The sequence below is a fragment of the Boleophthalmus pectinirostris genome, unplaced genomic scaffold, assembly GCF_026225935.1.
Source record: "Boleophthalmus pectinirostris isolate CB_2022bp ecotype Guang Dong unplaced genomic scaffold, ASM2622593v1 HiC_scaffold_1, whole genome shotgun sequence".
NCBI lineage: Eukaryota > Metazoa > Chordata > Actinopteri > Gobiiformes > Gobiidae > Boleophthalmus > Boleophthalmus pectinirostris.
Window position 1 is genome coordinate 20,559,348 of NW_026570970.1, and position 27,897 is coordinate 20,587,244.

A 27,897-nucleotide genomic window follows, 5' to 3' on the forward strand; every position below is an offset into this window, starting at 1 on the left:
CTTATTCAGCAGAGATGGACAATTCCATCCAAATGATTCTAGTGAAGGTGAATGGAGTTTAAAAACACAATCAAGCACTTCCTGTATTACCACATGACATCACAAGGTGGAGCCAAGTGTTTTACGAACTCAGTCTAAAAATATTCAGGATTTATGTGTTAAACATGTGTAAATGAGACAAAATAAAACTCCGGGTATGTTTTTGATGACGAAACAATATTATAACAGATCAGAAAATGGCGCAATATGAGCCCTTTAACAACCCATATCGAGGCAAAGCACAGATTACCCAAGAATATAATACGAAAACAATCTTTAAACTGTAATATATAGACAAAATAGTTAAAATGGTTATGTAAAAGTAAAATAAAAGTATATATTTAGGCTAATGTTCAAAGTACTTTTCGATTCTGTGGTTGAGATATTCCAGACAGTATGCAAATAGTTCTCCCAAAAGAAATGAAATGAGACCTAATGATCTTATCTAAGTGTCTCATCAAATCCAGCAAGTTTGAGTTTGCATAAATAAGGGCATCAGGATAAAAAAAAAAACAAAAAAAAAAAAACGAATCAACATGCAAATGACTGCACACAATGAGATGAGCAATTTGCGTTGGTAACCAGAAAAAGTGGATTTTTTTTGTTTTTTTGTGCAACATAGTTACAAAACTAAATCATAAGCTCTTTAGCCTTGGCAAATTAAGAATGACACGGCACAATTAGAGGCTTTCAAGTCCTATAGAGTTATACAGTCTATTATAAACTTTATACCTGATCTGAACTGGGCCATTTATTACAATCTAGTCCCTTTAAATCCTACTCCCTACATCAAAATGATATTAGCATTTTCTACAAGGCGAGCTCTGTCTCTTTCTGCCTGCCACTTTGTTTCTAGGGAGACAGAGTAGTGCTTGGCAGCAGCAGGGGGTTTCCTCAGCAAACAACAACCCTTAGAAATATACCATGTTAAGTAAGTGCCGCCCTTTTTTGCATAGAGATGAAATTGTCACAAAGCGTTGTATTCTTTTGCCTTTGAGTCCAGTCCTATTTTATGTGGTGTCATATATGAGGATGTTCATTCCGGAGCCAAGCGGAGCAGTAAGGACGTACACAGGCACAAGGACACTCAGCCTGCATGACCCACTTTAGATGTTTCTGGAAAAGGGAGAAGGGCTTTTCCAAGGCTGGGAAGGAAACCCCTTTTATCCTCCCTCATTAATATCTACCAGGAGCAAAAAAGACAAGACAAATAAGCACTAAAATACAGGGCATTGTACAGTACAAATAATCAAGCCAGGGAATCAAATTCCAGTGCATACTCAGTGGCAAGAAGTGCATCAGGTAGGGCATCTGATATGAAAAAAAGTGTAATTTTAGATTTATAAACACAATGACATATGTGGACCACAAAAATAAGTCAATAGGCAATAAATATCTCTCAATTCACATTAGCATGACTTATGTGATGCATAGAATAACAGTATACAAATATCTAATCATTTGTTTTTCCATGGTTTTATGGAATTCATAGGTTTCAGAAAGACGGGAAATTATGACTGCTGTCATAGCAATTAACAATTTATATCTTTTGAATGATGAAAAGTCCTCATGATGTCACCTATAAAGAGAAAGCTGAAAGCCATGAATAAAGCATTAAACTAAATTATCACAAATTACCAGAATAAAAAGGCAGAGACATAAAAGCATTTGGCCAATTTGACAATGAAGAAAACCTCTATGCTCTTTTAATTCAGGAAATAAATTTTCTAGATCTTAAGATCTGGGAAAATGCACTCTTTCGACCTCTTTTGTGTTTTATCTTGTAAGGAAACAGAGAGGACACCAAAACAACCATTAACAGAAAAAGCAACATCTTCCTCTAGCACTTATTATATTGAAAATAGAAAAAAAAATCTTATGAGATATGAGACATATACTGACTGATGATTCATTGCTGTGTCCACACCCAAACCAGCAGACAAGATGATGGGCATACGAAGTGGGTCAGGTGGGCTAATCTCACCGTGTGATCTATGTAACATGATATAATGATATGTGCATCTAATCTGGTGAGATAATTGGCAAAAAAGCAATTCTGATTATGACTGCATCTGTTTATGTCTCAGTGCATGGTGGTTATTGGGTTCATTGTAATGGGATTTACAAGTAAAAATCGAATCTAATCCCTACAATCAGACTGATCACTGTCTTTGCATCTGCTATGAAAATGTGTGGCTGATCTGCAAATAAAGACATTCTAAAATATCGCTTGCATGTTCTCTCAAGCAGCGCCACATCTGTGCATTATAATTAACACAGCAGACTGCACTTCATTTTGGAAAAGGACTAATCAAGACCCATGATTGAGTTTCGACTCCTCTGATTCATATCCTCTCGGTGATAACAAGATCATAAACAAAAGTGCGATGATTGGCAGTTAAAGTTGGTTTTTTTTTTGTTTTTTTTCCATCCCGTATCTGACCATCTTTTGACACAAATGAGGCATTCACGTCACCACTTTGCAACTATGGTGCATGACAATAGCTAATCTAGTGTTATTCTCAGAAGATCAATAGGGCCAAAGGGAATTTGGTGATAGACTAGACAGACACCTACACCTTTCATCCAACAGGAGTGGAATATAGTTTTATGTTTAACCAAACATGTCTGAATTAACTGAATATGTTTGAATTATATAGAAGATTATATGTCCATATCATTTAATAAATTTGAGGTAGCCAATGTGCTATTCATTTTACTGTGCTGAAAGATTTGGTCAAGCGGTCAACAAATATATAAGGCAGTCACACAACACAAAAATGTGAGTGATTTTGATGAATAAAACACAGACATTCTATAAATAAGACATCTTTGTTATATTTTGGCCACATCTGCTGTTGGTGCTCGAGACCAAAGGGGTATCCTGTCTTCCTCGGTAAAATGGCCGTCACAGCTCTGATGTCACCACCTTAGGGCTGTTCTCAAGATCAGACAGTCCACACATTTATTTTATACACTCCTCAGCTCAAACTTGACTCTTGCATTTGTTTATATGAAATAGAGTAGTGTATATAGCGTTGAAGACTCACAGACCTTTCTCCATAGAGTGACCTAGATATTGTCTTTAGATTTTAGGATTGGTATTAAAAATAATATCAGATCGTGGCAGATAAACATCAAACACAGCCTGGGTAACAGCCGATTATGACGCCACCAGAATGACCTACGTCCAGATGTGTCCTCTACGGGTCTAGTGATGTGTCCTTGTTTTACACAGACAATCTGTATTATCACTATGGGGCATTTTATGTATTCTTAATCCAAATGTGATCTACAAATAATCCCCGTGGTCTTCTTTTAAGTCAAAATCCATAAAAGCACACACATGAGATTCTAATCAAACTGCTGGTGTATTTTAGTGCAACAGGTTCCATACCTGTAGAATATACATTAACAATGATGCTGTGTTTGACTGTTTGAAACACAAGAGGCCTATTCTTGCACTGACAATACTCTTTAACACTTCTAATCTTTTTGGAGAAAAACTGTGTTTTCTCCAGGGGTATGAGATAAACCATTAAAAAAAAAAAAAATGAAAAGAAAAAAAAAAGAAGTCCTTGACTCCTAGCACATTATAACTGCTTTAATTTAGTAACATATCGCTTTTTGCTTTTAAGGTTTTGTCTAATGGATGGCTTTTGTAAATGTGATTCTGTGTCCCTGCATCTGTAGGTGTGTTTAACATGCCTGAAATGGAAAACCTGTCTAATGCAAGGTGCTGCATGTGAGGCATCAGGAGCTGCCAGCAGCTGGAGAACGGCTGTCACAGACACTTGTTTGCAGGCAGCCACAAAAGACACATGTGCTAACAAGGTCAATCTATGCAACCGGGGTCTCCTCATAAACTCACCCTCAGAAATACTGGAATCAGTTTGGCATTACTACATATCGGTCTCGGATTCTGTATAAATAAGACGAAAGTTGCCAGACCTTGTCTTCGTAGTCTACGTTTCCTGAGGCCGAAGATGCGCACTTTGGAGAAGATGTCGACTAGGTTCCCATTGCAGAGACCCTTGTTCTTGTTGGGACTCTTCCTCCGGCGGTTCGTGGAGGGTCGGTCCAGATGCTGTTCGCGCGCCTGTCTCTTCTGTCGGATGAGCCCGCTCGCAATAGCCGCGGCCATGGCCCCGGTGATGTGACCGTCTGTCCGGCGCACACGGAGCGCACGGAGCGCACGCAGGCGCTACAACAACAAAACAGCCGCCTGTCGGAGCTCACAACCAGGGTCACAGTCCCATTGTGGCGAATACGAAACGTTCCGTATAGGGTGATGTGAGATGTCAAAAAGTGATGCGCTCTGTGCAGCCAACGTGTATGTTTGTCCAACTACATGACATCTCTTGGCGTTTTCCACATTGTGGAGAATATCAAATGCTTCTTATTCCTGTCTCCAGAGTCAGGGCGACGCCAAAACTGATGGAAAATTCTGCAACATTCATGTAACTGTCCAGTGTCCGAAAACGACCAAAAACATCCAAAACCCGGCGTCTCCTCACATGATCCACTCGTGCGTCCTCCTCGCATGCGCCTCTTTAACGCTTCCAGACGAGGCTCGGGATGTGTGAGCAGCAGTCAGTCGGTGTGGAGAGCAGTGCGTGTGTGTGTGTGTGTGAGAGAGCACAGAGCGGGGAGCGAGGGATTCATGCGCCTCCTACGAAGACGAGCCGCCGAGTGAAGGCACACAGCAGCAGCGACAGAGGCAGCTGCAGCCAGAGAGGGGATTGGAAGTTTAAACAGGAAGAAGTGAGCGCGTGAGCATGTTTTGACTAGACATAGAAGGACACGATTAAGTTGATTGGTGTTTAAAACAGGAAATTGTCTATTTTGTAGCCTACTGGTTGACAAGACAATCAATAAGATAAACGAATACGTTACCCAAATCAAACCTGTTGATTGTATAATTTAACAATCCTTCAAATCGTTTTTTTATAATTGTATTATTTTATGTGATTGCCTGAAATAGTGCGTGCGTGTTTGAGTGCTGTTTACAGACACCAGAAGCAGTTGACCACTTAAACTGTGTGTATCAATAAAATGGACCCAGCAGCCTTGTTGGGTGGTTTTATAGGTTGCGGAAGCATAATGCATTTTCCCACGGTCTACGGATAACAAGATGTATTTAGCGTTGCGGGATCTCGTGTATGAATCCCATATTAACAAATCTGGCATCAACAAGTAGCTGCAACCTCACACTACTAATACACGTTCCCTATATAGTAATTCAGCCCGCTTGGTATGTATCCTGTCATATCAACTTCAATCTATGACAAATGTGACCTATTGTTTTCTTACGACAGCTTCTTGTGCGTAAAACTGCAACATGGAGCTTTTCATGTGCAGTCTCTTTTCAGCACCACGGACAGTGCCACAGTAACCTTTACAAACGCTGTAGTGAGAGTCACGTGATCACACCCCACGGAGTGCTTTGAGTCTATGGTAAAATCTACTTGCACTTTGTTACAGAAGTACACAGAAAGGATTGTTGTTTTCTTTTTGTGCCAGACTGGATGCAATCTCAAGCATCCAGCGCCACAGAAATTAAAACTCAAGAGAGCCATCTGCTGTTTATGGATGTAATTAAACATTTGGGAAGACAGACTGAAGATCTTGCAGCACTGGATTGGAGCAGTTTTGATAATGTTAAACCTGAAGACATATATGGCTTATTTTAAACCTGGTTAGTTCACAGTATTTTGTAGATACAGGAATAATAGCTATGCACTGGCATGTAAAAAGACACTGAACAAAGAAAGGGGTTTCAGCGTGCATCACTGTATAGGTTATATTGTGTTTTATTACAGTGGTGTTAATAGGGCACTGGCCAGGCTAGAAAGAGAGAGGGAATAGAGAGAGAGCAGTGAGTATGTCCCAGTGCTCTGCTCCCTGATGGGAAACAGTGCAGTAAGAGCTTCAGCCAGCAGTGGACACTGTCAGCTCAACAATGGCCACTCATCTGTACCATATTATTCTACGCTGAAGTCAGGACTTACTGCAATGAGTTGGAATTCATGAATGTTAGCAATGAATTTTAATAGCTTTAGTGGAGGAGAAGAGGGAATATAAAATGGAGCTAAATAGCAAAATCCTGCAAAAGAGTGTGAGTAAGAATGGAAAAAGTGTGTTATCAGTGAAAAGTATTTAAATGTTCTCTGCAACAGTGCTCTGCAATAACAAATACTATTTGCTTTACTAATAGAATTTAAAGAGTAGGGGCTCTTTCTAACAACAAACCAATTATACATGTCAAAATTGTAAATAGTGAGCGTCAATTAAAGGGCCCATATCACACTATTTTCTGATCTATGTTATAATGTTGTATCCTCATCACAAAAATACCCATGTTTTGTTTCATTCACACATGTTTAACACACACCCTGCATAGTTCTTCTTTAAAACAGAAAACACTGTTCCACTTTATGATGTTATGTGATAATACAGGAAGTGCTTCACTGTGTTTTTAAACTCTGTACACCATCACTAGAATCATTTGGTTTCAGCCCTAGAATTACTAATCTTTACTGAACTAAAGTAGCTTTAAAACTACTGCTCCATGACATCACAAGATGGGACAGAGCATTTTGAGCTTTGGAGATGCAGATAGACTAACAACATTTTAACATGGATTAAACTTCATAAGAGTCAATTTTGCATAATATAGGACCTTTAACTTCTAGGTTTACTGCTTGATGTCACAAAATACTCACAGACCTAAACTGTATTTTGGACCCACTTCAAAATGCATCATGCACATAACAGAAAAGAAACATAAAACATCTGAATTCATTAAATCAATCTCAGTTAGCATTTCTGGCTCCCCATTTAACCTTTTGCACTTCATTAAACTTACTTGCAGCCAATTAAAAAGTTTATAACATGTCTGACACACCATAAAACACTTCCCGAAATTGTGAAGGTCACTGAAGAATGTAATAAATCACAGAACAAACATAGCAATCTGGAGGCCTTAGCACCCAACAGAGCAGTCTAAACAAACATACATAATTGGACAATACATTCAAATCACCCAAACTATGTCAAATCCTGTCCCAAAGCCATCACAGCACATACCTACATTTTTTTTCCTCCTGCATGTGAAGGTATGGGAGTCCATGTCGGTCCCATTCCCGCTCTGTTGTGCCAAGAGCTGTTCCTGTGACTAAATGGCCCATTTATACCGCCCTTTGTGTGATACAACAGGCTTTCTTCAACCTGACAACGTGCCCCAAAGCAATACACTTTCAATTGTTCCAAATCACGTTTTCTTCAAACCGTGTCAACTGGGGAAATGCAGTGGGATTAACACATTCAGACGTTGAGCCTCACCACAAATGAAGATAGTTAAATGTTGCCTCAGGAAGCAATCAGTGAGGAATTTGCCAGTTTCTATTAGACACAAGTAAATACATTAAAGATGCATTATGTAACTTCCATTACCTGTATAACATTATCACTTATCTGCTACATTTCCATGGAGATAAGCAGGTGAGAGGTCAGATCTGTGTAGAGGTAAGCATGTTTATGGTAACAATGCATTGTTTTTAAGGTATTTTTTGAGCAATAAAACCCGCAATTGAATCGAACGTCAAAATAGAAATGTTTAAGGTTAGTGGAACATTCTCCCTATCAGACAAAGTGATATTTTTACTAAAATATTTTGTTGTAGGTTCTGCAAAGCTTTGGGGGCAGGAGTGCTACTTGGATATACAAAACTCGTGCAGAATTGTCCTTTTGGTGCTCTTCAGTGTAGGGACCAGTCTCAAACACAAAGTAGGAAAAAACTGAGGCACTCAAAAAGTACAAAATAATTAAAAGCCTTTAATACCACATGGCAGATAAAGTATGTGTTGTAGGTCGCCTCCACTACAAGATGAATTTGGGATTGTCACATCTTACATTATTTTAGCTTCTCGCTTCTATGCTGTTACAGGATTAGTTTTTTTTTTTGTTTTAGATTGTTATTTCTTCTCACAAGCTATGTTATTCCCCACAAGTAGATGTAATAATTAAAGGTGCACTCTTCCTTCTTGGCTAATTTTGATAAAGTCAAAAGTTATGCAGACTTGTAAACCAGGCACCTCATTAAGTTGGCCGTTTCTAATCTAATCTCCTTCTAGGGAAATTGCATTACGCTTTAGTTGGATGTCTTGCTGCCAAGGCCCAGCAAATGTCACCCAGTGGAACTAGGATAAACAAGCCATTTCATTACTTCCATTAGTTTGCTTCTGGGCTGCTCCACTTTATCCTATCCTGATGGGAAGAAAAAAAAAAAAATCAGGCTTGGGGACTCAGCACTTCTAAATCCCCACTAAAGAAGCTTAACTTGCCCATATCAAATTACAGTGCATTATCAAAGACATGGATAATTGAATTCTACTTGTGATTTTGTATCTTAACCATGATTTATGCTGCTCTTTTAAGTGACTGTTTAGCCGCCTAATCCTTGCATGCACCAGAAGCTTTTCACATGATGTGCGTTTATTTAGATCCAGTGGTTCTGAATCACGTTGAGGAGTTCAATAGTCAGAGAGCTAATGAGGCTGAAGTAAGATAAAAGGATCCAGGTGCAGCAAAGTGGAATAAATGGGGGGAAAGTCAACAAAGCAATGCCCATAGGCCAGGAGTTGCTCTCCACAGACACAACACCATGGCCTGTGAAGAGTTCAAATAAACATACTATTTCTGTCTTTTCTTGTCTCTTTTGGTAGGTATAATGTGGGTAAGTAAAATTCTGCTCACCACCATAAACTGCGGACAAAACTAATCCACTACACGTTGCGTTCTAAACAGGAAGTGAGCACGGGGGTGCTTCTGGCTCCATTAACTCTGGCTCCAATTGATTTATATTGAATTCTTTCTTTCTGTAACTGCTGCTGTGAGCGTCATCATTTTTGGTCTTAAAATGTTGGATCCTGGTGTTTTTTTTTTTTGTCAATAAACTCAAGTCCAAATTCACCTTTATAACAATCAGCATCATGAGTTTCATTTGTCTGGAGCCAAATTCTATGGATGAATTCATACTCCCTTGGTCCACTTTTTTATACAGTCTCTGCTTGCCACAAGTGCAAGATTTCTTTTACACCTTGTTTTCAGCACCTTGGACAGCACCACAGAAACCTTAGCAAAGACCTTAGCCAGGTTTTATAGTTCAGCCTGGTGAGTTAGCATTTCCTACTTTCTATTTCAGTGCAGGAGGCTCTGGGACTGGGCACACATTCCAGTTTTTTGTCAGTCCAATCACAGCAGCACAAGTCACATATTTACACTCAAATATCTTTGTATCATTCAGGATAAAATGTATAACCTCTTTTACCTCAGATTAACAGTGTTTGGGCTTTTTTTTTTTTTTTTTTCCAACTGCAATGTTTGTTTTCACACTAACAGACAATGTGTTTCCATATATGAATAACCTGCCTGTTGATCATACCTTTAGACAATAGTCTTTTTTATTATTATTCAAGGTGGAAAAAGGAAAGTACACAAGTACTCAATACTTTGTACTTGATATCAACATTTTGTTAAACATATTTAGCAATTTTGATGATAAGTTAAAGCAGAGAAGTCACAATTATAACACAAAATAAAACTAATGTGTGTATTTGGGTAATCTAGATTGAAGACAGTGCAACCTTCCATTACACTGATCAAAGTGAAGTGGCAGACCTGCTGGACTCTGAAATCCTTTAGTTCGGGGGTATAAGCTCTTTCATTGAAACAAAGCCCTTGTAACATTCTGTACAGTTTAAGTTGCTGACCCCTTGTGGTTGTACATCTACCTTGTGGCACTTTTGGATCTACTTTGCTGACAGACTAACACACACATACCATTGCCAAGGCACAATTTTATTAGAAGTTATGAAAATCTACTTAGTGCTGCAACTTCAAAAGCCTTAAAGGTCCTATACTGACTATTAAATATTAAATTGGCTCTTATGAGTCACTTTAGTAGACTTTAGTAATTTCAGGGTTGAAGGCATCCAAGTATTTATTCTAGTGAAGGTGTATGGAATTTAAAACCACAGTGGAGCATCTCCTGTATTATCACATGACAAGGTGGAACTAAGAGTTTTCTGTTTGCGAGAAGAACTCCAAGCATGTTTTTGATCAGAAAATAGTGTAATATGGGCCCTTTAGTTGCATTTAGATTACACTGTACATAACTAGTATTCTACAGCTAAAATAAACTAATATACAGTGGGCAGTGTGACCTTTCATTTTCATCTAATTCCCTGCAGCAGAGCGTCTCACATGTGTCTCTGTGTCAAGCACTGACATATTCCCAAAGGTCAAACTCAGCCCTTAAGATATAGAAAGCTTTAGTACAGGAAATATCCATTTAAAGTCATTGCTACTGTCTCAGTCTGAGCGCCACTAAATCATTTACTCACACACAAACACACACACACATCCACACGCAGTTGCATAACAGACCAGCCTCTAGCTACTTATTCCACCAGAGAATACCTATAGGTGCGATGCAATATGGCTGCTGTGAGTTCAGTGAAGCAGTGTGCCCACCCAAGAGACAAGATTATAGAGCCTGAGGTGTGGAGGCTTCCAACAGTGACATTAATGAAACACACAGACGATCCAGAAAGTACCACATAAGCTCATAAGCATCATTAAACTACAGATATATCAGGTAAATGTGACAAATGACACAGTAATCTTCTTTCAATTGATTTTTGAGATGAGGGGGAGTGGAAAACAAAAGGACTGTTTGTGTTTTAATGAACGCAATTGTGAAACTGGTGTGCGTTAGATTTATTTGTGTGTTTGTTATTGAAAAGAAAGGTTTCTGGCTGGATAAACTTAATATGTGCGTAATAGTCAGCGATTTAAACACAGAGACAAAAACTAAGGCTATTTTGACAAGAATCACTCAAACATATTACAGTAATGTACATATAAAACTTAATGTCAAAATGTACACATGTATGCTTGATTCTAGTTCAGAAAGTAATGTATTCAGTTTGGTGATTTACAGTTTTCCGAGTGCACAGATGGCTCACTGCTGAATCTGCTCCTTTCTATACCAACAAACTCACTGCATCGCCTGCTTTGATTGGATAAATTTCATTATGCAGATTGTGGTTTCAAACAACTTAATGTTTAAACAGTTTCATTAATCAGTTTGCATTTTTTCTGAAATAACAAGTAATACTTTTCTTGCATGCTTTTTAGTAGTATAAGTATAGTTTTAGTGGCAGCTGGATTTGTATTTGAGTACATATTTAGGATATAACTGCACTTTTACTTGAGTATACATGTTCAGTACTCTTTTTACTACCATATAAAATCTAGGCGAGAACAATGTTTGTCTCTTTTCTCAAATAAGATTCACTTCAAACCATTCATGTTGTGTTTAGTGAGTAATCGTGTTAAAAAGTAACAAGTAGTACTTTTCTTGCATACCTTTTAGTAGTATAAGTATAGTTTTAGTGGCAGCTGTATTTGTATTTGAGTATTTAGAATGTAACCACTTTTACTTGAGTATACATGTTCAGTACTCTTTTCACTATCATATAAAATCTAGGTAGAATTAATGTTTGTCTCTTTTCCCAAATAAGATTCACTTCAAACCATTCATGATGTGTTTAGGGAGCAACCAGCTAGAACTGTGCCAATACCTCACAGTATAATAGAAACAAGACACTACATTAACTGTTTAATGATCCTAGACTTGTACCTGGCTAATTCTGTGTTAATGATTCAAATCAGTGATGCAGATGCTGTACAAAACCCCACTCCTGATCTAACACTGTGTCTGCTTTATTGCAACATATTTCATAAGCACATATTTGTCATGAATATGAAGATAAGACCCATATTAAATTCAAGGTTAAGGACATTGGGGCACAGAAGATCACATGTGCCAAAATACACTCCACTTTGACACTTCAGAGGGGGGAGTGGACCCAGCGGTCATCCCTCTCTCCCTCTGCCTCATCCTTTAGGCCTATTTTAAGTGTGTAGCACTGATGGAATGTGCCCTGTCAGCATCGGCAGTGCAGAGGATCCTGGAGAAGCCCTGGCACAGTGGGAGAAGAATAACAATTAGCTGTAACCCCTCCCTATGACAAACACGGACACCACAATTATATATGATATGTTTGTGAGGGCAGGGTCTGTGTACTGAGATTGTGCGTGTAAATGCAGCGGGTAGAAGGCAGCTTAATATTAATAATTTGTGATGCAGATGAGAGACCCGAGTGAGGGGGAGATGCACTGAATAGTAATGAACCAGTGTCAGTTCAGGCCAAGATCCCTTTGTGAATTACAACAAGTACTGTGGGTGGATCAGGGCAGTTTGGGCAGACGTACAGGTGGATTATGTATGATGCTGCTTGTGAACAAATAATAGAAGCTGTATTCCTTTTATACGCAGTGACTGAACATTTATTTCCTTTGGATTATATGTCAAGTTGTTATAAAGATGACAAGGGGTGAATTCATACATAGAGATGAGGCAGTCAATATGTTACAGGTTCATATAGAGTTATTTACAGTATATGATAGAATGACAGGGTAGTATGGTGCAAAGCAAATAGCACTTCAGGAATTTTCAGGAAGTATCAGAGTCAGGCATGGTAAATTCCAATACTTAGCATCAATTAACAGTATTAGAGTGTACACCCATATGTTTGTGTATATTTACAAAAGTGAAAATATTTCTATTTCGATCTTTGTTCTATTGTAGCCTTGCAGTATTGAAGCTTATTGGTCATTAAGAAACACATTATAATAATTATACTTTCAGCCTTAATAAAGTATGAACCATGACTTAATTCATAATGCACAAATGTTTTATTTTTGTGCATTCATTGTGTTTTTCAATCTTCATTACTGACTAATTAATACTTAGTAACTTAGTATTCTTAATCAACCATTTTTTTTTAAATTATGAATGAAGTCCTTAATCCTGCTTTATTTAGGGTGTAAAGTGGAACCAAAAAATCACTTCTAGTATAATTCTGCAAATAGTGATCTGAAATCAATCATACTGAACTAACCTTAAAGCTATCTCGATTTTTGACAGCAGAAAATAAGTCAGGTCAAATTATACACTGTTATTTCTACACACTTTGCTCAAACATTAGCCTTGCACTATGTTTTATCTCAATTTCACCCTCACAGCCTGCTTAATGGTATCAGACATCCTCACTTCATGAATCACTAAGCTAGAACCACATAACCATCCACTGTAAATGAGACACCAGTCTAATATGATAAAATGACAAATGTCTTTAATAAAGGAACCTCCACAGCAGAACGAATCCCTCCACTTGTTTTAATGCCCCCCTCATGAGCTTATACTGTAAATGAACCAATGTATAAAATGCACCAATGATCCCCAATGGTGTGACCTCAACTGCCACGGTAACATCCATAAAATACTCCCCGGAGACAATGGGAGACTAATGGTGTGTTTAACAGCTAAAGTTATGGCTCTAATCGTCATTAGCAGAGACTGCACTTTGGCCACAGTGACCTGTGCTCCAGCAGGGGGAAGAGGTCAACACCACTCGGGTTCAGGACAGGAGAGTGACCTGTGGAGGTGGTCATGGTGTGGAGTGATTAGTTTGGAGAGCAGGGTTAATGCTCTGGCGGGGAGAGGTCATTAAGAGGGAGACATTACGCTCTCTCAGACGCCCATTAAGACTGCAGCAGATCATAATTTAGACCAGAGAAAGATTTATCAAGCATAACAGTTAACAGACACACAAGCCCAAGTGCTGTGCCATTAAAAACACACATAATTATTTTAAACTTTATTTTATTTTCTGCCACAATTTGGTCAAATTATTAAGAAATTAGGATCTATGTTTAAACTGTGTTCAGTTTCACACAGAACTTGGACCAGGCTGGTATCAAACCAGGACAAGTGCATGACCATAGATATAAGAGCAAATTAGTAAAACCACAAAAATAAGAGCTATATGTGATCTTTCCATATTATGTCAAGTAACACATTATTATAAACAACACATCTTTATAATCTCACTTTTGTTTATGGACATTTCATGATAGAGCCTTTACGTTCTCTTTCCTTTATTTACTCAGTTTGAATTCGATTCAAGTCTTTGTTCACCATCTGCCAACACGCCATTCAAAGCACCACAGCATTTGTGCTACTGTATGTGGCTAATTAGTGCTACACACTATTGAGCTTCATTCAAATCACAGAGAGTAAACAAATTAAGGGCAGATTTTATGGCATCAACTTGTCTAAAAAGGCACAACAACAAATGAAAGACTTGTGTGATTGTGTAGGAAAAATATGGTGCCTGCTTATGAATAAGTTTGAATATTTAACTTAAGTAGTTTAAAGCATAATTTTAAAGAAATGTAACCATTCTTTTAAATTTAGTTTTATTGATTTAGTTTCATCACTAGACAGGCTAATAGAAAAACTTTGTTTTCCTAGTATTTCTACAAAAGATAACTTATGCTTCATGCTTGTTTTGCAGGTGAAGCCCTGTATGCTTTTTCGGTTCTCGTCCACTAGAGGGCAGTGCAGAGCTCAGAAGAAGCTGGCTGCAGGAGAAGTGAGGAGAGCTGCTTTGAGAAAACGGTGCACTCTGCCCCTGCATGAGAATCTGTTGTGTTTATTTCTTTCTTAGACACGGAATTGGGCTTTTTACTGGTATACTTTAAAAACAGCCCTTCTTTTTCACACACAATTTTCTTTAACCTTAGCTTATGGAAGAATTTGCAGACTCCTTTGTCCCACAATGAAACCCTTTTAAGGATAAAGAACTCACTGCCAACATTTCTTCAAGTGGTGACCGTAAACCAAATTACAGCAACATATATAGCTGACCTTCAGTACTTTGATAATGAGAATATGTCAATTTTGTATTTAATTATTTTTTTTATTTGTTTTGTTGTTGCAAAGCACTGTTATTCTAAATTATCAATTCACTAGTTTTAGCATAACAAAAATATTTTGTGTGAGGTAAACAGAATAATATACATGTTGTATAAAAGATACATGTGTGGCATTGCACTTGTGACATCGCACCTGTATGTCCATTCATTCATAGACTCCACACAGGCCACAGCACGGTGATTGGGTCAGTGAACTCTTCCTGGTGACATGTCCTACACTTGAGCTAATATTAGCATCAGGAGCTGTAAATTGTCTGGTCTATGCTTCTGCTGTTTGTGTGTATCAAACACGGTCTAATAATCTGAGCATTGAAGAGAAAACATTTTGATCAATGTACTATATTTGTTTATGTTACACAACACAGGGCAGACACAGCACTATATGATGTATGGATCAGGGCCTAAGGACACAGTTTCCAGTGTCAGCAGCAGAGCAGTGCGCTGTGCACTTCCTCTGGTCAGGTTAGAGTGTGTGGGTGGGCATTTGGGCTTTTGGTTAGGGAAACTCACATATTTCATTTAGTCAGTAGTACATAGAAGATCCACAACTGAGTGTTTGCACTACAGTATGTCCTGTATGGAGAGCTGGCCTTACACCACAGTGCAGCTCTTCTCTCTGGAGCTGAAACATGAACTCATTTTCAATATTCAACATTTGTTTGTTACCAAAAGCTTTGGTATATAGTTTTGCCTTAATTGTATGTGATTGATATTTAACAATTAAGTCATTCAAAAAGGTGAAAGTGAAAAGGGTATTTTTCTTGAAATCAACATTAAAAGGTTTTAGTGGGAAGTCTTATAAGTGAACCAGAGATCAACCCAGACAGGGGGTTGGACAACAACATTATAAGGACTCTTCATGATCTCAGTTAAATAAAGATACTGTTTGCACAACATAAACTCTGGTGGCTGCTCTCCCTTCCAATGTAAAGTAGAACACTTTACATGGAAGTTCCCCTCAATAATAAACAGTATTTCAAAATGTTTCTTTAAAATATGTTCTATTACTTCAGATAAAATTTATAAAATCTATGGACTACTTATACTAATATGATCATTCATTTCAGACGGGCAAGGTTCAGAAATACATTGTTTCTGAACAGAATGATGAGCCTCACAATTACAAATTTGATGTTATAGTAGTACTACACATCACCTGTGTGTGTGCTCTGTGTTCCTCATTTACATATATGCAGATCAGGATAATGAAATAATAATGATTGTGATACAGGCTTTATTGAAACGGTGATACTCCCTCAAAGCTTTGTTCACTCTGATAGACAGAAACAGAGCAATGGCAGAGATGTTGTGCCTGTGCATGTCCGCTGTTTGGGCCTAATGAGAATGACACTTTTGTAATTACACTGGACTATAATTAGCTGGTGTGTAAATGAGATGCCAGAACTCTAGTCTTTATGGCGCTGGGAGAGACTGTATCAGAGCAGGATCTTATCATTCACAGACATGTTGAGGGACTGCACTGGCCGCACAGACCTATGTACTCTGGACTGTGATGAGCAGCTCGCGTACGCCTACTTGCAGAGGAGGGAGAGTAGAGCTGCATCTGAAATATTAACTACTGAAGCTGAGATAGAATTTAAGGTTAATGTTGTTGTATGCTTTCATTATATACTAAGTTAATTATTTGAACAGTATTTTAATAAAAACTCTTCAAAAATGAAACAAAAAACAAAAAAAGTCTACAGCGATAATATAAGCATTCATGAGAACAAAGCCAGGACTATTATCCATTTATAGCATCAAACAGAACTTGAATCTCAACAAAACTTTATACCACGGTCTAAATGTGGACCTAGACAAAACTTAAGTTAAAGGTGGTGTCTATATTGTCTACTAATAATACAGGATAATATTATAAGTGCACTGTGTAACTTTTCTGGTAGAAGTTCCACCAATGTGACCATCTATCAGCCAGGCTGGTGCCACCTAGTGCCTTTGCTCTATTTCATTTCTCTCCAGCGACTACGTCAGGATTCAAAATACACTAGATGGTTTGAAAAAACCCCGAAAGTGCAAGTCCGGGCACCAGCCAAACAGCAAAGAGCCATACATTCTGTGTTGGAAACGATTCCCGAGATTGGGGATTTAAAGCCGGAACAAAGAGAATGTTTAGTGAATTTTATCAAGGGGAAAGATGTTATTGTCCTTCTTCCTCCAAGATTTGGGCAAAGCTTAATATACCAGTTAGCCCTGTTAGTGGCACATTAAATACATCATGACCAAATAGCAGCGATTGGTAAAATTTTAAGAAGTACCCGCCTAATGTCGAGTGAACGAATCCTAACACTGCGAGGTCAGACGGTTTCCATGAATGAATGATGAATTCCGATGAATCAGGCTACCAATCTATGGCATGGCATTTAATTTAACATGGAGACAAGCGGATCACATCACCAGTCCGAGTAACAGGTCAGATCTGTGGAGAGGTGAACCTGCTCGTAATAATAATGTATGTTTTTGCTGTAGTTTTGAGAAATAAAAACACCTGTAATGGAATAAATACAAGATATATTTGTTTAAAGCCATACTGTGGAACATCCCGAGGAAAAGCAATAAAATCACCATGGAGACAGATGGCAGACTCTCCACAAAAGTTACACAGTGCACCTTTAAGAGAGCATGTAATATTATTGAGTAAATCTTTAGTCATAATGAAACTGTACAAAATTAGCAAAAAAGATATGATAAAAAGAAAAAAAAGTGATAATGTTTTTCGGACCAGACAGCTCAGAGTACACTATAGTGCTCCTTCAGATCAATGTTAACAGGGCAAAAACTGTGTCCATTCCCCAGTGGGTGAATGCCTTTTTTTTCTTCTAAACCATTGTTCTAGTGTTCATCTGGCTAACAGAGGAGTTGACCTTTGCACACCGCTCTAAAAATAGCCTATGCACTCAAATAAAAAGTGGCTCCCGGGATGACAAAGATTCTGTGCTCTCTGATGCAGTTATACGGTCTCGTCTCTACCCTAACCCTCGCTCGCCTCACCTCTCTCCATCAGAGCTCTGACACCTGCTCAATTTCTGCTCCTTTCTTATTGACGAGCCTGAATTAGATTGGTTTAACTCATCTGTCTTAACCAGAGCGCCCAGTGTTGTCAGGCCAATGGCAAACAAGTGTGAGTTGTCAACGTCCACCTGGCATGGCAATTATTTACACACATAACCACATGTGCTTGGAAAGATAATAGGTCTCTAAGGAGCAAATATGCTGGTGGTATACTGCACAATGACAGATCTGACTGAAATTAAATAGATATGAAATTGAGTGTGGATATCTTAATGGATTCAGGAAATTAAACTTGTTGCTTTTTTTTTTTTTTAAATACATAAAAGCTTATTAGGGAGATGATTGATAAATTACTTTGAATAGTAAATAGGTCTGCACAATAGATTGCAATTAAACCAAAGTTTGCTCAGTCATCAAATGATCCATAATTGCCTTGGCTGCAATTATATAGAATGTGATCTGTAAACAGCAAGTTACCATATCTTCCAAAAAAACTATTCTTTCTTTTCTAGAACTTCATAAAGCCCAAGTCGTAAATTTGAATTGGTCATTTCAACAATCAACGAAGGTGAGCTGAAAAACTACTAATAAAAACTACTAATTCTAGGATGAGAAAAACTGCTTGCCAAAAAAGTTACCTATTCTGCCCTTGTTTTTTTATATCACTACAAACATCATTCATAGCAGACTGGTTGATAATCTTTTATTGATTCTTGTTTAGTTGGAAGCACATCTGTTCATTCATTCATAATCTCCACCACTTCTGTGTTGGTCTTAGTGTGTGTTTTGTTTGAATGTTTCAGGGGGACACAACACGCTGTGACACTCCTCTTGAAAACTGGGCCCAGTCTGCAGTACACTGTTGCTTAGTAACACACAGGAAGCTCCCTGAAGTCCACTCCTGTAAGTTCAGAGCCTTGTCACGAGCCACACACAAGTAAACACACTGAGTCAACTTTGCAGACTTTTACCACTTAACAGTAGATATGCCGTAGACACCCGTGGATATTTCACTTCAAACATCTGCCTGCTTTTGAGCGCCCAAACACTGGTGCAAAGGCTTGGACTGCATGCCGTGCTGCAGCAGAGGGAAAACTAGCCCATGTAATTTATGTGAGTTTCTACTCATAAAACATAAATCTAGTCCATGAAGTGCTGAATCATTTGGTGCACACACTTAGGCATGCTCCCATATTCCCACTCCCACATGCATGCACACAGCCATGTGGTCTGGTGCCAAGAGCAGAGTGGCCTCATCGAGCATGGCCCTCATTTATACTCTAATACACACTTAGGTTAGAAACTGTTTAAATGGATGCACAGTGGCCTGTTCAAACTGTAAATCCTATGTGTGCTGGCTCCCTCTCTCTGGCAGTGCACGGCCCACTCTTCCTCCCACAGCTCTTGATGTGATAGCTCGAGAATTCCCAATAAACTATTTTATTATGAGGCCTCTCCCTTTGGGGCTGCAGGGAACAAGTGGCTGAGTTCAGCCGTTTAGCGAGACAGGCATTCGATAAGAGAGCTAGCGTGACTTCATCTGCTTTTTAGAGCAGCATTAGCTGATTAAATACGCCCCGATCACACTGGAGTTAGATGGGATGAAGAGACAATCAGGTATCATTTTAGTTAATACTGAGCATCAGTTAGATTCATTTGATTAAGATTAAAAGGTATGTATGGTATAATGTAAAAAGATGTATCCCTATTTACAAGTCATTTTATAGTGAGAGACAAGACTTTCATTTGTTAAACAATGTTCAATTTGTGAGGAAGATACAAATTCATAAAATGTAAAAAATATATATATATATATATCTAAAGATAGAAAATTCAAGTATATTTCAAGTTTCAAGTTTGAAAGTGAAAATCTATCATCAGCTTTAAAAATTGTAAATCTTGGTACAATGTATTTTTTGCTTTGTAAAAATGGTCAGGTTGTAGAATAAGATGAGTGTGGAGGAGGAGAAGAGTTACAGAGGCCATCCCTGTGTGTCAGTTTTGTGTGTGACCGTGTGTTTCCTGCCTACGACCAGGTCAATCTGCCCCTTTTCAAATTTCATCTCAAAAACACTGCGAGCAAAACAGCAACGTTCTAGGTTGTTGGTTCAAGCTAGGTCACAATGCACACGATGACAAAGCTAATGGTAAGTAAAAGTATCTGGCTCCAGTTGTTGCTGTTTTTTTTTGGGTTTTTTTTTGCATTCTGCGTGTGCTGCATTGAATCATTGTTGAATCTGTTTTTTCCTGTCACTGCTACACTGTTGTATGTTTAAAATGAACACCTCTAATAAGTCAGGTGATGCCTTAATATTATCATCACCTATTCTTTATTGAACACCAGCTTTTGTTTAGTGTGTGTGACTGATATACACCACTGACACTAGACTCTAATTTGACTCATGTTATCTTCAGACTTGCACATAATTCATCATGTACAGTTAAGCCCCATTGAGGCTTGGTATAGTTCCTGTTAAAGAGCTCCAGAAGACCTACTTTGCTGTGCACCGAGGCATTCACACTTCAGATGAAAACTGGGACTAAACTGGAACTAAATTCTGAACTAATCCTACACTACACTGTAAACCTGAACATTCAAAGTAATTAAATATATTAAGTTGTGTAGACTCAAAGATTTAGAAATAATCTACTAACTTAATTATGTCAAGTTGCTCTAACATGTTCTTGTTTTTGAGTAATTTTAACTCATATTTTTTGATTAAAGGAAAATATTGTAGGTTTAAGTGACCATAATTTAAAAACAAAGATGAGGTACCGAACTTAGTAGACTGAAGTAATTAAACACTGAGAATGATAAAGTCATGTTATCTCTATTGTTTCAAGTAGGGATGATTTAAAAATAAACTAAACTAAATAAATAAATGTATATAATACACACTGAAATGCAATACAATTTCAAAGCACTTCACCAAATAAGTGAAAAGTCCTAAATTTAAGTCATAATAAATGAAAATATTTGAGTTGACCTAAAGGAGCACTTTTAATTCTGTAATGCTGTTTTCAAAAAGTAGAAATAGCAAGACATCCAACCCCTTAAGTTCTGGAAGATTGTGACTTTTAAGTTCATCAGCTTAAAATATTTGAGGTAATCGACTGCTTAAATTTTTTTGAGTTCAGGTGACTTATTTGGGTTTACGATGTAGAACAGAACTAATCCAGGACTATAACAGGACTAAACCAGGTCTACATCTGTGCATAAATGGGCTCAAACCAGGACCTAACTAGGTGTGAACACATTCTAAAACACTACAATGAAATCAGGACTTAAAGAGCCTTCTGTATCGTTTTAAAATATTCCATAATTTTGAGAAATAGGAACTAGGCAAACGTTACACATTAAGTTTGAGTTTGACATTAAAACTTTTCTTAAAGCATACATTGTTCCATAAATTATAGCAGTCTAAATATAACATATAGTAGTACAAAGTATAACAAATAATTTCAATGACCATTTCAAATCTCATCAAGTAGAAAGTAAGAAAATGCTGCTGAGTATTGCTTATGAAGGCCCATGATACCTCCAGGAGTATAGCTTTTACTGCTGTTCATATAACTGATAGAACATCTCTGATATTTAGTTTAATCAAGATCAATTTAATTTCACACACTACTAAATATGTTCGTTATCAAAGTCCGTCTGTTTGGTCGGCATGACTGGAGATTTAAAAATAGACTGGGCTCTTGTAACTACAGGAAACAAGCAAATGTTTTGGTGTGATGTAATCTGATTTGTGAAGTTTATGAACTACAAACAGAACAAGAGGAGCTTCCAGGGGTATGAATGAGAAAGACCGTAGGCACACATACATAACTGAGACAGACCTAGACATTGTGAGTATTGTATATACACAAATACATCCACTGAGAACTACTGTGCAAAAGATGTCTGCATATTGCTAATTCTCCACATGAGGCACTGTGATGTAATTGTAGCCACTGTGAATTCAATGGGAAAGTCTTTAATCAAAGACTTGGTGCTAACCTGTAATTAAGCAAATAAAGAAGCTCTTACTTAACCTACAGGCAGGCTCCCGATTGGCCGGCCTCCTCCTACTCAGCAAGCATTGTCTCAGTCAGGGTGCTCTGTTCTATCTGTCCATCTATCATGTCCCATTCAAGTCTCTGGTTTTCTACAGGGGAAGTTCCCAACAATACACAGCACCGCATGGGAAAAAAAGGCCATCTAACTGTCTCAGCAAAGTTGGCTAATGAAGCATGCAGGAGTTGATTCTGAGTGGAAATCAGGAGACACGGGGTAAATGGGAACTAAACAGAGAAATATTCCAGCTGCTGTTATTCCAAAATGGGATAGTTATCTCTGAAAATGGAAAAATCCAGAGTAACTTTGATGAGAACAAAATAAGACAAAAGCAAAGATCCAAACTTTCCAGTTCATTTATAAATGATGTACCAAAAGCATTTTATGACATGCACCATGTGACACACTGGGTTTAATAACTTAAGAAAAATTGCTTCAAGGGCTCATATTACATTATTTTCTGATCTATGTTATAATGTTGTTTCCTCATCAGATTCATAGCTGGAGTTTTTCTCTCAAACTAAAATTACTCTGTGATGTCATGTGACACTACAGAAACTACTTCACTTTGTTTGAAACTCCATACACCTTCCTTAGTATCATTTAGAGCGTTTCAACCCTGGAATTGCTTATACCTACTGAACAGAAGGTAAACTGTAGCTGTTAACTTGTAAACTAAACTTTTAAACTTCATGACATCACGAGGTGGACCAGTAATAAAGGGTTACTCAAACATCTGTGAATGTGACAAAATTTGAGGACATTATAACATGGCTTAAAGCTCACAAGAGTCAATTTTGCCTAATACAGGCCATTTAAATGAAACCCTGGCATCATTACAACTTAATAACTAAACTCCTTGAGATATGAGACAGATATACAAACATGATGATTAAGGTGATTATTTATGGTAACAGCTTTTAGAGTAATGTTTGTAGTAATTAAAATGCAGTGAAAATTACATTTTAAAGACCATTTACTGTGAAAGTATGTTCACAATATATAAACATATGTTAATAATAATAAAAATAATAATATATAATGTGCTTGTAATCAAAAAGAAGATTTTTGTCATTGTTGGAGAACAAAAAAAACCAAACTATTTGACTATATGGTGTAACATAAAACAATTAGTATAACAGTAAGAAATAGCAGAAAATAAAATATTTAAAATAAAAGGCATGCATAATTTAACATAAAAATGTAAAAAATTAAGTTTGACTCGATATACATAATATAAGATATCGAGAATTAAAGTATCCTAGGATAGAGCACATAAGAATACTGCCTTTGAATCACTGAATGAGCCTTTTTGCCCATGAGCATAGTCATGAGGACAACAGTATCATGTGCTCATGTTTTAGGTGATGGTAGAAAGTTGAGAGACAAGAGGACTCTCTACTCTCGACATACACTCAGCTGAACTGTGCTGTTGTTCAGAAATAGCCATTTGAAGCAGCACCTCTTTAAAGAATGTGATTGTGACCCATATTTTGACCACACTATCCAGGACAACCTGTTCAGCCTCATCCAACTGTCCCACCACAGTGCTCTGTAAGTGGGGCTCATTTACAATCATACCTCTCCATTCAGCACTTGAGCTGTATGCCTCTGAATGAAGGCAATGATGTTCACTGTATTCATACATTAACTTTTAGGGATGCACCGATCCAGCAGTTCCAATACTATATCTTTAAGTATCTGCCGATAACAGATATAAACCGATACCAGTACAGAGACTGAAAACTGCATTTATTTTCTTTAAACAGCAATAAAATAACACAAAACTTGTCCAAATGTGTTATGTAGCTGTTATGTATCTCTCAATAATAGACTAGCTTTGTGTGTATAAAAGTTGAAATATTGTGAGACTTTCTTCGGAGCCTTTATCTTACACCAGTATCGAATTGGTGCATCCATTTTGACTTTTCCCCTCTTTATCGCACCAACACAAGTGACGTGCTGTTACATTAACATAAGGTTATGCTAATACTATCTGGACTGAGAGCGCATGGAAAAACCCAGCCCAATATGGTATGACACATCGCCCCATCTTTCAGAAGCGGCGTCTTGTGTTGACTCTAAACAACAGATGGGGATGAATGTATGAATATGTCAATGCCTTTTAAACAGGCAGTTTCTGTGCAACTGAAGCTCTGCGTGTATATGTGCCCATTATGTTTGAACTTTAACAAATACACGTAAGTGCCAGGTCCAAGCCTGTATAAACTGAGGATCACAATATAGAAATTATCACAATTTTGAGGAGCACGAAAGTTACATTGTCAACCACCAAGATACCAGGTGATAAGTTTTGAAGAAAAAGAAAAGGGTGAAATATTTATGGCCTTGATGTGAGCTTTATTCATCTAAAATTTGGTGAAAGTGCTGGTAATGAAGTTGTGCTAGTCTGGCCAACTTTTTTACATCTGAGGCATTTCGCAATAACAGAATACAAAACTGATTTCAGAGCACTCATTCAAACAGGAGTAGTTAGGCCACAATACTATATCAACTTATCATTCAGTATATGAAAGCTGGAAAAATATCTTTTGAGACTTAATATTTATCGTGGGTGCCTTTTCTTTGCAAAATGTGTGAGATTTATTTTTGTTATAATAATACATAAATAAGACTTGAGCTGTGAAAGGTTAAATAAGTTACTTCTGTGGCTAATTATTGCTTCATTCTGCTAAAATTGTTTCAATATTATCATTTATTGCAGTATATCTCTATAACAAGATACTGTGCTTCAAAATGTTTCATCATGACCAGCCTAGACATATGATAATATGACATTTCTAAATTAGTGTTGTCATGTGGTTCAGCGGTAGAGCTGCAGTGCATATACAGGATTTTTACTTTTCATAACTGTTTTTAGCTCTTATCTCTAGATCATGCATTCTAACGGCAATAGCGATTACCACATCTTTGGGTGCCCACGAGGATCAAAAGCCAATCTGCCAAATAAGTGTCAGCTGTAACATTCCCTCCGTCTCCTCAGCCCTGGCACTTACAGCACATGAAAAATATATCACTGCTACAAGAACTTCTGACAACCCCATCTGTTCTCTGCCCACCGCTTGACAGCAAAACAGGTTAATGGATAATTTACTGTTTTTGTATGAGCGAAAGAAAGAGGCCCTCCTAAATACACTGTGTGATCCAGTGATTCACACACTGTGGCACCTCCGTCTGCCGGCTCCACTCAGGGACACCACTTTTCTGTCAGAGCTCGGAGAGGTATTAAATGAGAAGGTGATTGCAACTGTTGTGTCTATAGCCCAGGATAGGCTTCTTCTCACCTCAGGAACATTATGAGAGCTGACTCACACTCGGAGGAGAAAATGCCACTTGATAGTCATCTGTGAATGTAGCACTTACAAACAGGACCATTGGTTTGCTGCTATTCACACACTGGAGGTGCAGTGCAGTAGTGTACATGATCCCGTGGTGACAATAGGTGATGTTATGGGAAGTGTCGAGGTGGCAGGGCATAAAGAGAGAAGCGGATTGTAGGGTGGAGGAGGAGGTTTTCTAAGGTGAGTCTGTTGTCAGAGTTTGTAAATTAAAAGAAAAATAAAAAAGAGAGAAAATTTTGGCATATTGTGAGAGTAGGCTTGTGTTCAAAGGTGTACAGCCAGTGTATCAAAATATATGACTATACTCATAACTTTTTTTTATAAATATGTATGTATTTAATTATGTGTTTGTTTATTTATTTATTTACTATTTATTTTAGACATTTGAGCAACATCTTATTATAAACTCATATTACTTGGAGTAGTCATGCAACAGTTATGGGCCTTTTTTCTACTACACATGTGTTACCATTTAACATATATATAGCGTGACTGAAATCTAATAGAGCTAGCCTGAAATAACATGTCTGAACTACTTTGACAATGCAGATACATTAGAATACAATGTGTGTTATTAGTATGAGAAATGAAATAGCAGAAAAAACAAACTAAGCATACAGAGGTCCAGTTCTACACAGTTGCATAAGCTCGGGGCGGCCCAAAGGGGCAGTTTAGTATCATGCCTTGTACCTCTGGCTTCATGCCGACATACACAGCTCCTCGCAGGGAGTGGAGAGGTCACAGCCCAAGCAGCTAACTTTGTACATTACACATTTATAAAAGCTATCTCTTCCATGTGAATGCACTCAATAGTAAGCCGTAGCAATAAACTTGAAGAGGAAGTAGTTCAGGGGTAAAATCTGTATTAAGTGATTCTTTACAGTTCATTCTCTCATTCTGACTGAACTTTACTGCTGTTGTCTACATTCATTCTCCGGGTGCTTGCACAGAGTCAACACACTTTCATCCCGAAACATAACACAAAGACCTATCACACTCTGTTTGCGATCCATCATCTTTCAGCTGCAAATAGCACACAGCACTCTGATTCTGTGCTGCTTTTACAATATTTAACCAACTTGAACGCAAAAATCTCATTTGCTGGAAAATTAATCAAGAATTAATCAAGTTCCATGTCCTCTTCTACTCCTTTGCCTAAACAAACTCCAGACAAAAAAAAGTGTTTGTCTGGGCCGATGCAGTTTCCTTGTACAGGCTGCATAAATAAAGCATGTGGACAGTAGCACACAGCCTCTGCTCTGTGTCCAGTCACTTGTCATTAAGTGGAGTGACACGCACTAACTGCACTGTGCCATCATTAGCAACTCCGAGTCCAGTTTGATATCTGCAGGAGTGACAAGTTTAAACCACCACCTACCACACAAACATTGCACTTTATACACCCCGTGTGTTCAATGCATTTTTAAACAAGGCACAACAAAAACAAGGCACAACAAAAGAAGAAGAGAACATAATCATGAATACTTTTGTCCAGTTTTTGAAGTACAATAAATAAAAAGTGAGTTGTTGAGTTTTAAATAGGTAATATATAATTAAATAGGTTATTTTAGGTTAGAGTTTTTGTATCAGTATCATAGTTTCAATATTATCACTTACAAGGATATTTTCTGCAATAATATATTTCATTTCACAATTTATTATAGTGAAAGGCCTAGTCCAGGGTTAAATGCTCTGTTTATTGAACCACAAAGCCTTTTTTAGAATGACAAATAATTTGCTAATCATTTCTTATTTAAATAACCTGAAGTTTCAGAATTTGTATTTCCTTTAAAAGTATATGTACATCACATTTTTTATAATTTTATAAACACAAGTATGTGCAATAAATACTTTGGGGTTTTATTTACTACACACTGGGCAACACATACTACATTTTTATCACAATACGAAATCAACTAAAACTCATATTCTCTGGCATATTCTGTGAAACTACTTATATTTGCACAGCCATAACCTACAGTAAGTTAAAAATAAGCTACCTTACCCACCCTTTATGGTTGGCTTATGACAGCACCTGTGTCCCTCTCTCACCTGTCCATGCTGTTGCCTTTTTGTCTGCGGAATAGCATGCTCCAAACTGTGCGCTCTTTTTCCACTCAATACAAACTCTGTGTCATCACTGACGATCCCGTGTGTGATCAGGGGAAGTGAGCGAGGCATGAGGAAAAAGCTGCCAAAGGTTAAGTGTACACAAAGATATTGACGTGTGACTAAGAGAGAAGACAGAGGAGCGGAAAACTACATGCCCAGCCATCCAGTGACTCAACCGACACGCGCAAAAGATGAAAACACATTAAACTTAAGGGTGCTCATGTGAGTCTATTGTTACTGATACAAATATAAGATCATCCAAGTGTAAAGATAGTTCTGAAAGAGTGAGCAGTATAATTAAAATTTATATATATATATTACGGGGGAAAGCAATTGGTATAACAATAAAGTGTCAATTTTTAGAAATACTTTTTTTTATGTAAG

At 37.7% G+C, this 27,897-nt stretch overlaps 1 protein-coding gene across 3 annotated transcripts in view; it reads right to left on the reverse strand.

Moving 5' to 3' along the window:
• fgf14 (fibroblast growth factor 14) overlaps positions 1 to 27,533 on the reverse strand; it is a 73,102-nt gene extending 45,569 nt beyond the window's left edge. The window contains exon 1 of one of the 3 annotated variants that reach the window (XM_055151557.1): positions 27,454 to 27,533. Coding sequence is in view for 1 of the 3 variants with exons in the window: in XM_020936247.2 (XP_020791906.1) it covers positions 3,991 to 4,183 (193 nt within the window). In the remaining 2 variants the exon portion in view is untranslated. Of the gene's footprint in view, positions 1 to 3,990; positions 4,184 to 27,410 lie in introns of those variants that run through there. The other 2 variants (XM_055151549.1, XM_020936247.2) reach the window with 2 other exon arrangements.
• Positions 27,534 to 27,897: the final 364 nt, after the last annotated feature.